The sequence below is a fragment of the Nerophis ophidion genome, linkage group LG10, assembly GCF_033978795.1.
Source record: "Nerophis ophidion isolate RoL-2023_Sa linkage group LG10, RoL_Noph_v1.0, whole genome shotgun sequence".
NCBI classification, from domain to species: domain Eukaryota; kingdom Metazoa; phylum Chordata; class Actinopteri; order Syngnathiformes; family Syngnathidae; genus Nerophis; species Nerophis ophidion.
In genome coordinates, this window is record NC_084620.1 from 30,268,838 (window position 1) to 30,280,879 (window position 12,042).

General features: G+C 44.1%; 2 protein-coding genes across 4 annotated transcripts in view; one reads left to right on the forward strand and one right to left on the reverse strand.

Annotated features, from left to right (window-relative positions):
- The first annotated feature begins 805 nt into the window (after positions 1-805).
- On the forward strand, positions 806-8,836 carry LOC133560648 (kelch-like protein 33). The gene is made up of 4 exons (XM_061913414.1): positions 806-2,324; positions 2,397-3,336; positions 3,399-3,566; positions 3,751-8,836. The coding sequence occupies exons 1-4, from the start codon at positions 1,244-1,246 to the stop codon at positions 4,271-4,273; spliced, it is 2,712 nt and encodes a 903-aa protein (XP_061769398.1). The 5' UTR covers positions 806-1,243; the 3' UTR covers positions 4,274-8,836.
- An 814-nt stretch (positions 8,837-9,650) lies between these two features.
- Positions 9,651-12,042, reverse strand: part of si:ch211-63p21.8 (kelch-like protein 33) — a 2,843-nt gene continuing 451 nt past the window's right edge. The window contains exons 1-5 of one of the 3 annotated variants that reach the window (XM_061913416.1): positions 11,663-12,042; positions 11,028-11,593; positions 10,574-10,854; positions 10,325-10,495; positions 9,651-10,242 (exon numbers count right to left, since the gene is read on the reverse strand). The exon at positions 11,663-12,042 is cut by the window's right edge and continues 451 nt beyond it. In XM_061913416.1, coding sequence (XP_061769400.1) covers positions 9,723-10,242; positions 10,325-10,495; positions 10,574-10,854; positions 11,028-11,593; positions 11,663-12,042 — 1,918 coding nt within the window. In that variant the 3' untranslated portion in view covers positions 9,651-9,722. Of the gene's footprint in view, positions 10,243-10,324; positions 10,496-10,573; positions 10,945-11,027; positions 11,594-11,662 lie in introns of all 3 variants that reach the window. The other 2 variants (XM_061913415.1, XM_061913417.1) reach the window with 2 other exon arrangements.

The window sequence follows — 12,042 nt, forward strand, 5'->3', positions numbered from 1 at the left end:
AGCTCTGGGGCTTTCGTGTTCTTTAAACGCCTTGACTTTGTGCGTGGGTTTGCGTAATAGCAGCTGACTCATTGCCAATGTGTGTGTATGTGTGTGTCTGTCTCAGAGCAGCAGCGATCGTGGGCAGGTATAGGCGCATTTTAAGCGGTAACTCAGTGAAGGGACCATTAGTCTTCAACAAAAATGTCACTTATTATGCAAAAGTGACTTCCATTGTGTTCTAATAGCAGGGATTTCTGGAAGTATTTTTCCTCTGATGGCCGCAAACAAAAAATTGCAAAGACTTGAATAACGCAGTGGCCACTTTTGATGCATTTGCACACTAAATATGTTAAAAACAATCCAGGTTCTAAGTGATTGTAACATAAATTCCACATATTATCTTTGTGTTATGGGTAACTTAAAGCAAATTACTGTGATATCCAACAACATATCTCATTAATAATACATTTGTTTAATTTTTTACAACATTTATAGAGCCAACAAACAACGGCATCCAACGGAATTATCTCCTTCGGATGTTTGCTTTATTTTTGAAAAGAACAGGCGTTTAAAAACAGTCTAAATTCCAGCACTAAGGCTGGATTTTGAACACCTTCAGTCTTACCTTTAAGTCTTACTTATCAACAGGAGCCACTCTGCAAAAGCAGCATTGTGAGGGTGAGAGACGCAAAGGTCCATGTGATCACAAAGTGAACTTGTCAGCTTCTGATGAGGTCCCTGTGTCGGCTCTTTAACACCTGTTTGCTCCTTATAACAGCATACTGTAAGCAACAACAACAACAGGTGTAAATGTGTGGTTTTGTTTGCCTGCCCCCTTCTTGAGCCTTGACCCGGATTCCACAGAGTTTAAATGCAGAGGAGCAATTTGAACCCACCTTGGCCCAGTGCTCCGGGCATTTAATACTGATCCCTCAATCTGATGACTTGGAATTAAAAGTGCTCGTGAAGACAGAGAGAGCCTCAGGTGGCACCCAGTTGCCTCCAAGTCTGGATGGCTGTCTTTAAGTGGGTCAGATGTTTGTTTGAGGTTTAAAATAATGCAGTTCTTCAATGCATGGAGAGGCCATGTGCAACATTAGCACCTCAGACAGGCTGGGATTCTAATTAGCTGCTGATACACGGCCGTGTGCCCGATATAGCAACCTGTTGGCTCACAAGGACGATGAGGTGCACGTGACAGGAGAGCGAGGCAACAAGACGCAGTGAAGACGGAGTGATGTTTTGTTTCTGAGCAAGCTCCATGGAGGTGGCAAATCCACAGCTGCAGCCTGGCAGGGAGCAATGGAGAAGGGAGATGGAGGAGAGGTGGAGAACAACAGGGAGGCGGAGGGTGAGACCATGGATGAGCGAGGGGGAAGACGATGAAAAGGCAGACAATGAGGTGAGTGAGCAGGAGGAAGAGGCTGTTGGAGAAACTAAGAGTGAGGGGATTGGAATTTTGCAGCTGGTAACATTTCCCAGCCAAGATGAGCTGGGAATCTCAGCAGCCGGAGATTCCCAGGAAGATTATAGACTTTTCAACGATAAGAAGCTGGTAACCCTTTCCAGCCTACAAGAGATGGAGCAGGGAAGCTTAGTGACATTAGATTCCTATGAAGGTACTAGACCTTCTAAAGATGAAAAGAAGTATCTCCAGATTGAAGGTTGTCATGATGATGAAAGAAAGTGGAAAAAGGGACAAAATACAGCAATGAAAGAGGGAAGAGATGTTTGGGAAGATGAGGGCAGAGCCGCTGTGGGGTTCTGGGGCCATGAAGATGAGGAGGAGCTCAGTGAAGATGATGAGGAGGAAGCAATGTGCTCCCAGAATGAAGAGAGTGCAAAAGTTTACTGCAAAGACGACCACCATGTGGAGATGTTCCACACTTTAACGACGTTCCGGGACTCGTTTCTGCTCACGGATCTCACCCTGAACACCAAAGATGGCAGGAAAATCCACACGCACTCCATCGTCATGGCAGCCGCCAGTTCCCTAGTCAAGGACAGTCTGAACAACGTCTACCAGGAAGGACAGCATAGGCCGTCCAGCTCCATGGATATAGATGTGGACCACCGTGGGTTAGATGCGATAGTGGAGTTTGCCTACACTGGACTCATATCCTGTCTGGATGAGGTGGAGCGACTGAAGGCGGCAGCTCAGACCATGGGCGCTTACAGAATGCTGGATTGTCTGAGGAAGATGCAGGAGAAATCAAGCACTAATGAAGAAGGTATCTCAGCTGCAGAACAACTGGCCATTAGTTGGCAGTCCATTAAAGAAATGGGGTTACACCAAGTGGCCTGTGACGTCATCCTAGAAGCAGTTGGATCATCAATTCCGGGTGAGTAGCGCACTCAGCCAATCTTCTAACGCTCATAGTTCCCTCCAGGAAGTCTAATTGTCCTGCTTCTAGTCCACAGAGTCATCCTGGCTGCTAGCAGTGACTTCTTTCGTGGAATGTTTGGTTCAGGCATGAGAGAGTCCACTCAGTCCCGCATCAGCCTTCCCTTTCTGGCAGCTTCAGATTTGGAAGTTCTCATCGGTTCCTCCTACAGTGGCACCATTCCCTTAAGCTGGAGTCGTGTGTTCAATATCAGCAGCATCTCCCTTCAGCTCCAGTACCAGCCGGCACTCTCCCTAAGCCTTGACTTCCTACGGCAGGAACTCAACCCACACTCGTGCCTTGATGTGGCATCTTTTGCCGAAGCCTACCAGGTGAGGCAACTTCTCAAAGCGTCTGACGACTTTGTGTTGCGGAACTTCCAAAAGGTGGCGAGCACCTCCAAGTTCAAAGACCTGCCGACCAAACAGCTCTTGAGGTACCTTCAAAGTCGCTCGCTCTGTGTTCCATCTGAGCTGGTTGTGTTTAAGGCAGTGGCAGCCTGGATTGAAGCCAGACCCAAAACCAGGCTTCGACATGCCAAGGAGCTCATGGAGACCATCTACTTCCCTCTCATGACCTTTGAAGAATTCAAAGAAGTTCAGTCTGTGAACATGTGGTCCAAACACAACCTGACAGAACTGTATGAAACAGTTTGGAAGGATTTTTGCTCTAATGATATGGCACCACAGAGCCAGTGCCGCGTTTACCTGCCAGAACAGAATCTAGTCCTGACCGGAGGTGACCAAATCTCTGAGGACCTGGGCCGTCGACATATCAGCAGCAAAGTCTGGTTTGGGAATTCCCTGATGAACCACACAGGAATAAAAAAGGAAATGGAGTGGAGGCGGCTGAGCGATATGCCCGAGCCTTCCAGGTTTCGTCATGAAGCTGCGGTGCTCAAAGGACAACTGTACGTATTGGGCGGCAAGAAATACTATGGCACCGGAGACACCTTGAATTGCGTGTATAGGTGAGGTATCCAGGTGTTTATATTCCAACCTTAAATTATAAATGCATTTTCTTCCACCGCAGATACGACCCACTTCAAAACAGTTGGCAGAGAATGGCAGACATGACCCAGAAGAGGAACTCCTTCTCTGTGGTGGTAAAGAGTGGGAGCATTTATGCCATCGGGGGGTGCTGTGATCCTGAATACATAGAGAGCGTGGAATGCTTTTCACCAGCTGCAAACTCTTGGAGGTAGGAAGGTATATATAAGAATATAGCAGGTTGCTAAAAGCTGTAGCTAATGATCAGGAGGTCATATATGCTAATAAATGGGTAATGAAGAAACAAGAACATGCTAAGACACGTGGTATTAGCTTGAAGTAAAACCCCAATATATGGTCATGGACTTTTAAAATTCTCCCATTTTCTATTTTAGCTTGGCTTGTCCGCTGGATCAAACCCTGGGTGGACATGTGGCCAAAGTGTTGCAAGGACAGATTTTTATTTCTGGAGGACTGAACAGCGACTGTCTCTGTCTGGCTTCTCTGTTCGTGTACCATCCTGAGATAGGAAGCACCTACTTAGCAAACATGTCTCAACCACGGGCCTACCACTGCATGGAGAACCTGACCAACCGTCTCTACGTGGCCGGGGGGTTCACAGTGGACAGTAACGACACAGCGATAGACCAACTGACCTGTGAGGTGTACGATCCCTCTAGTGACACGTGGACCGCCTTCTCGTCCATGCTGGTGCCTCATGTGGGGGCAGGTAGCGCCATATTGGAGGGCAAGGTGTACCTACTCGGCGGATACAGCCAGGAGGACTACAGCGACACCAAAATGGTCCACCGCTATGACCCCGCCCTGCAAAAGTGGGAGAATATGGGCAAGATGCCAGGACCCAACAACGACCTGCGAGTGTCTTTGCTACATTTGCCACCACATGTGCGCATGTAGGGCATTTTCTACGATAAGTTACCCTCAAAGTGGTTAAACGGGTACATTTATTAATGGGCTGTATTCAGAAGAATCTAAATTTACAAAAATGTTTTTTTGTTCTACAATAATACCTCAACTTCCAAGCTTAATTAGTTGTGTGACAGAGCTCTTAACTCAAAACACTTGTATCTCAAATCAACACCCTTCACTGATAATGATTTCAAATCAATTTGATCAGTGCTTGACGTGCCCAAAACAGCACAATTTTAATTCTCTGGTATGCATTTTAAAGAAAAAAGTCAATCTTTTAGAATATAAATATTGCATGAAAAACTATACGATCAAATGTATTACAAAAAACTACAGTAGTATTATCATGAAGTAATGTCATTTTAATGTAAAAAATGTACCTTGCAGAGTGGACTTCTACGATATCCCCTTCCAGCTTCTCCATGGTCCGCTGTTTACATAATATTTTTACAACCTTTGCTGGCGTTATGAGTTCATTCTTGTCATGACGAGGACTTTGGTGCAGTTTGTTTTAGGCTTAAATAGTGGTGACATGATTAATAACAGGTGCGTGAGTCCAACTGAATCAGGTGCGTAACATGAGGACAGGTGAAAACTAATGGGTTGTCATGGAAACAAAACAGGGAGTGAAAAAACACGAACTGACAAAATGCAAAGATCAAACAGAACATAGCCAAAGTAAACATGATCACCAAGACATGACAATTCTACTTTAGTACAGTACAGAAATTTGTCATGCTTTTGATGATTATTTCTGTCATTCACTTTCTTCCTCTCCAGCATTGAAAAACAAAGTTAAGTCGATGTCTAGCTAATGCTATAAGTTAATGCTAGCGAGTAAGACCAGATGTTTTGGGCGGACCTTACAAGGCTTACTATGACTTTTGCTATGACAATTATTGGCGGGGATTCTTGTAACTTAAATGTTGCTTGCAATTCTAAGCTGAGATACATCTCTTATCTTAAAACACAATTCAGTTCTGGTTCCTCTGTATATTTTGTGGTGTGTTTGCTTGTTTGTCAACCAACCAAATACAAAACTCAAAACCAGTGAAGTTGGCACGTTGTCCATCCATCCATTTTCTACTGCTTGTCCCTTTCAAGGGTTGCTGGGGGTGCTATAGCCTGTCTCAGCTGCATTCGGGCGGAAGGCCGAGTACACCCTGGACACGTCACCAACTCATCGCAGGGCCAACACAGATAGACAGACAACATTCACACTCACATTCACACACTGGGGCCAATTTAGTGTTGCCAATCAACCTATCCCTAGGTGCATGTCTTTGGAGGTGGAAGGAAGCCGGAGTACCCGACGCAGTCATGGGGACAACATGCAAACTCCATACAGAAAGATCCCGAGTGCAGGATAAAACTCTGGACCTTCATATTGTGAGGCAGATGCACTAACCCCTCTGTCACCTTGCTATTGTGTACTTTAATTTGCTTTTTATATATCCATCCATCCATTTTCTACCGCTTGTCCCGTTCGGGGTCGCGGGGGGTGCTGGAGCCTATCTCAGCTGCATTCAGGCAGTAGGCGGGTTACACCCTGGACAAGGCGCCACCTCATCGCAGGGCCAACACAGATAGACAGATAACATTCACACTCACATTCACACACTAGGGCCAATTTAGTGTTGCCAATCAACCTATCCCCAGGTGCATGTCTTTGGCGGTGGGAAGAAGCCGGAGTACCCGGAGGGAACCCACGCAGTCACGGGGAGAACATGCAAACTCCACACAGAAAGATCCCCAGCCCGGGATTGAACCCAGTACTACTCAGGACCTTCGTATTGTGAGGCAGATGCACTAACCCTTCTTCCACCGTCAAGCATATTTAATGTTCAAACTGAGAAACTTTTTTTTTTATACAAATAATTCTTAACTTAGAATTTCACACCCAGGTTTGAGTCCCACAAGTGCCACCCGAGTCAAGGCATGCCCAACATGTCCAAAACGCCCCCAGCAAAGTCACACTGGAAGTGGGGAAGAAAAGGTGGGAAAGTGAGCAAAAGTCCACAAAACGTTCAAAAATCACACCCAGGTGTGACACCTATGATGAAGGCTGCAGAAGCAAGGTAGCCGAAACTTGTCAGGTACAACACTTTACCTCACTAGCCTGTATAAATCAACCATTTATAAATACACGTCTGTAGGCTAAATGAACCTCTTCAACAAATCACACCCAGGTTCGAGTCCCACTGGTTAATGTTGCGGGCATCAAATTCCAAATGAGCTAGTATTTGCAAAAATAGCAAAGTTTGAACGTTAAGTATCTTGTCTTTGCAGTCTATTCAATTGAATATAGGTTGAAAAGGATTTGCAAATCATTGTATTCTGTTTTTATTTATGATTTACACAACGTGCCAACATCACTGGTTTGGGGTTTTGTACAAAAACATGTAGGTAGTAGGACAGTTTCTAGACTAAATTACTTAAAACATGTGTAAATTAAATTTTATAGTGTGTTGTATAATAAACACCGGGCCAATTAATATGTGCAAACGTATCAATATCTTGGGACCACTATTGATGGAAACAGAAATTGCTCTACCGCGTGTAAGAAGGCCAATAAAGTTAATAAAGTTTGAGAAAACTGTCTCAAATTAATGTTGTCGAAGCCATCATAATTTTTTACCATAATATAATCTCTGTTGTCGTTCTCTCTGGTCTTAGAGTTTGGTCACTTTATCATTGAAAGACAAGAATGATGACTAACTGGTGATTTTCAGCCTTCTCCAGCCACCTTGTACAATAAACAAACACAGCGCGTATTAACTTCCCCCATTTTAATGGATGCTTCTCTATATCAGTCCTTATCAAATAGAGGGGCGGGCCCCCTTGGGGGAAGTGACGGGTGTGCATGTGTGACCTGGGGGAACACCCTTTTTTTTGCCGTACCGGAATATAATGAAGCGTATGCACCACTTGGCTTCACCTTAACCACAGTGGGAGACAAGGAAAGACCCATGTGTTGTTTCCTTTAATGTTAAGAATTTTACAATTTTATGCAGAGGTATGGTATGAACAATTTTATAGTCAAACTATTTATAGTGACGGTGGAGAGTGGGGCAGGCGCACAATATTTTCTTCTTTCTAGGGGAGTGACAGAAAATATGCTCTGTAGCAACACATGTTCACCATCTCCCCTCTGGTCCAAAGAGTGAAGACAAAATGGTTCAGATTTTGTCCTAATAACAAGTTATGGTCACATTTTTTCCATGTATGCTGTTGTGTAATTTTTGGTTGTATTTATTTTATTTTATTCTGGCCTGTCCTAACTTTAATTGTTTGTGATTTTAAAGTATATATTCTGTCCGTGTTTTGGGAAATTTTGGGTACACATCTTATCAACTGTTTGTATTGCTTTTTGTGTGGAAGGTCTTTCTATTGAATGTCTGGGATCTTAGTTTTGTCTATTTGTTTAATGTATGTTCTAATTTTATAGCCTGCAAAACAAACGTATCTTTGTGTAGTAACCTAACCTAATTGGTTGTAGTCTAAGTTAACAAATGTGATTTTTGGTGTACAACACCCAAAACCGGGGAAGTTGGCACGTTGTGTAAGTCGTAAATAAAAACAGGATACCATGATTTGCAAATTTTTTTCAACTTATATTCAATTGAATAGACTGCAAAGACAAGATGTTTAATGTTCGAACTTAGAAACTTTTTTTATTTTTTTTGCAAATATTTATTAACTTAGAATTTAATGGCAGCAACACATTGCAAAAAAGTTGGCACAGGGGCATTTTTAACCACTGTGTTGCATGGTCTTTTCTTTTAACAACACTCAGTTAACATTTGGGAACTGAGGAGACTAATTTTTGAAGCTTTACAGGTGGAATTATTACCCATTCTTGCTTGATGTACAGGTTACATTTTTCAATAGTCCGGGGTCTCCGTTGTCGTATTTTAGGCTTCATAATGTGCCACACATTTTCAATGTGGTCTGGACTACAGGCAGGCCAGTCTAGTACCCGCACTCTTTTACTACAAAGCCACGCTGTTGTACAAACCCCAAAACCAGTGAAGGTGGCACATTGTGTAAATCAGCCATCTATGGGGAGTCATAATTGCGATGTGGCCCTCAATAAAACCAAGTTTGACACCTCAGGTCTATTAGCACCATTATTAGTTTATACCTGGTTATTGTTTGAAGGTCCCGTATAGCTTGTGATTTTGGTAAGCAGACAAGCAAAAATCACCTTAAATTAAGTTGAACTACAATACAAGCACATTGAGATAACTTTTATCCTTTAACCACTCTAGGAGTAATTTATCATATAACATATCCTACATTTCCTACAGTACATTCATGTTTATTTAGTTAGTTAGCAGACAAAAAAGCACAAATATTACAAAATATGCAAAACACAAAACCATTGAAGTTGTAAATTGTAAATAAAATCTAAATACAAATGATTTGCCAATCCTGTTCAACCTATATTCAAATGAATGGACTGCAAAGACAAGCTACTCAGCGTTCGAACTGGAAACCGTTGTTATTTTTTTCAAATATTAGCTCACTAGTAATTTGATGCCAGCAAAATGTTTCCAAAAAGCTGGCACAAGTGGCAAAAAAGACTGAGAAAGTTGAGGAATGCTCATCAAACACTTATTTGGAACATCCCACAAGTGAACAGGCTAATTGGGAACAGGTGGGTGCCATGATTGGGTATAAAAGCAGCTTCCACGAAATGCTCAGTCATTCAAAAGCAAGGATGGGGTGAGGGTCACCAATTTGTGAACAAATGCGTAAGCAAATTGTCGAACAGTTTAGGAACAACATTTCTCAAAGAGCTATTGCAAGGAATTTCGGAATTTCCCCATCTATGGTCTGTAGTATCATCAAAAGGTTCAGAGAATCTGGAGAAATAACTGCACGTAAGCAACATGTAATATATTATAGCCTTATTAAAAAATTTGCACAAACATTTGTTTACGGTTATTATATTCTTTTTCTAGTAGATTGGTGGATAACTTTCTTTGAAAATTGTACGCCAAGGTGACAAGCAGATATTTAAGTATTTATTTTTAATAACCATAACAAATGCTTAAAATATATTGTTGCATGCATGATCGCATAATATTTAATTTAGAAGATATGCAATGTAGTATATAATTTTTTCAGACTTTATGAACAAATACATGGCGTGGTGAGCCATATGTGGCCCCCAGGCCTCGAGTTTGACACCTGTGTAGTAGGCTCATACTTACATTCAATTTCTTATCGTCATTCTCACTCGAATGTCTTTATATCGGAAACAAAACAATACATGTGTTATTGTACAGCAAGGAACATGTATAATATTCTAGCATCTCCTACCTGAGTTGGTCCAGTTCATACTACAGTGCCTGTCCAATTTACACAAGATCTGAATGACTTTTATTGTTAAAATATTTTAAACTTTGAGACACATCAGCACAAAACATGACTAGCATCTTAGGTGCTGGGGCAGTTGTAGCACACAAGCCCTAATGTCAGTAACAGCTGCTGGCAGTTTTCCCATGATCTCCCAGCGCTGGGTGCTGCGGTTATACCGGTGGACAAGTCCGGACTCACTGTGGTCCTCCTGGCAGTACCCTCCGAGTATGTAGAGGTTCTCCTCCAAAAAGGCTGAAGCTGCTCCCACATGAGGCATGGGCAGTGAAGCAAAAGATGTCCAAGAATCGGTCGTGGGATCGTACAACTCACAGGCAAGCTGGTCAGTATAAAACCTCCTGAGATTGCACAAGCCACCGGCCACGTAGAGGCAACCTCGCAGTGCCTCCATGCAGTGCTGGGCTCGGTTTTGGGTCATATCTGCCAGATGAGTGCTTCCTGCCTCTGGGTGGTACAGCAACAGAGAAGTAAGACACACGTACTGGTGGTCAAAACCTCCAGCGATGAAGATCTTTCCATTGAAGATGGTAGCAGCTTGCCCACTTAGTGGTTGGTCTAGAGGATGGACAAAACTGAGAAGAAATCGACAGGGATAAAAAAAACAAAAAACTAAGCAACGAAACTTATTGCCATTATGCATTAGGCCTTCCTCACCTCCAGGAGTCTGCCTTTGGGTCATACATCTCCACACTGTCCAAGTTGTTGTGCATCTCCTTATCGCCACCGACGGCGTAAAGCCGACCTTGAAACACCACCAGTGAGAAGTTGCTTCGAAATTCCTGCATGTCAGCGCATCTCTTCCAAACGTCGTGCACAGGGTCGTAGCTGGCGTAAAAAAACATGACAGACGAGGTAAGACCACCTTCAAGGATAAGGTGGAAGAGTGTGTGGTTCAACGGTCACCTGTAGGTGGATTTCATCACATCATTCTCACAGTAAAAGTGACATCCTCCAACAACAAACAGCCGCCCCCTGATGGTTGCAACTGCATGTCTGAACATTGGCTTGCTTGGAACCTCGCCCAGCCTCCTCCACTCGATGTCCTTCACCAGGCCTGTTCCAGAGCGCAAGGAATTGGCAAACCACACTTCTCGACTTGGTATGCGAGGACCCACGTCTGGGTTGAGCTGGTCCCCCCCAACAAGAACCAAGGAGGCTTTGGGGCGCCTCACTCGCCATTGATCCTGCGAGGACAGGGTGGACCCAAACTCTTTGAAGGCAGCACTGTACAGCTGCATCTCTTTGGCTTCCATGCGCAGGTTAATGGCCCTGACCTCTCCAAAGATAACAAAATGGAAGGACTGAGACACGTACCACCACCCAAACATCAAGCACTGCCTAGAAAGCACTTACTCACCTCCTTGAACTCTCGAAACGTCATTAGGGAAAAACGAACCCCTTTCATCAATTTTCCAGCTCGGCCCCATCTCTCCTCAGGATCCGCCTCCACCCAGGAGACTACAGCTCGAAACACAACAAGCTCAGACGGCACGCTCAGACCGTCGCTGCAGAGAAAGTCCAGAAGCTTCTCAGCCTGCAGGTCCAAAAACTTTGCATGGGCAGAAACCTCCAAGAAGTTCCGCAGCACGTAGTCATTGGCTTCTTCAAGGAGCTCTGACATCCCATAAGCTTCCGCAAAGGAGGCAACATCCAGGCAGGTATCTGCTCCCATCTCCTGTCTCATGAAGAGCAGGCAGAGTGATTCGGCTGACTTGAACTGAAACTGGTGTGCCGTGCAGGCTGTCTCAAAGATGCAGTCCCAGCTAAGAGGTAGCATCCCACGGTAGCAAGAACTAATCAGAGCCCCGAACTCTGGAGCTACCTTTAAGGGAAGGACAACACGGCTTTGACGGGATTCCTTCATGCCGCTGGTGAACATGCCTTGGAAGTAGCCACTGCTTGTTGCTAAGATGACCCTGTGGGCTGACAGAAAAGTTGGGTACAAACCAAATCAACCTAATGGGAACATCAAAATAAGAGTGTTTTACCAACCATGGAACAAAGCTCCGTTCACATCCAAAATGACATCACAGCCCACTCCATCTGCCCACAGCTGCTCTACAGACTGGAGGGTACACTTCATCTCTTCATTAGCGGAGTCGTTTTTAGAACCGTCATCCGCTCCTAATGTTTTGTCACAGAATTGTAACATTCTGGGAACTCCCAGTGCACGAGCTGTTACCTTAATTTGGGTTACAGTGTAAACTGCTAAAAGTTTTCCAGTATAGGCAAAGTCCACAACGGCTTGTAGCCCAGCCTGATTCACCTCTGGACCCAAAGAGAAGGACCACTGGTTGGGTCCTACTTGGTACTGGTCGCAGGTTTGTTCCCTCAAGCGTTTCTTAATGATGGCACTGACAGCAGCTAGGATG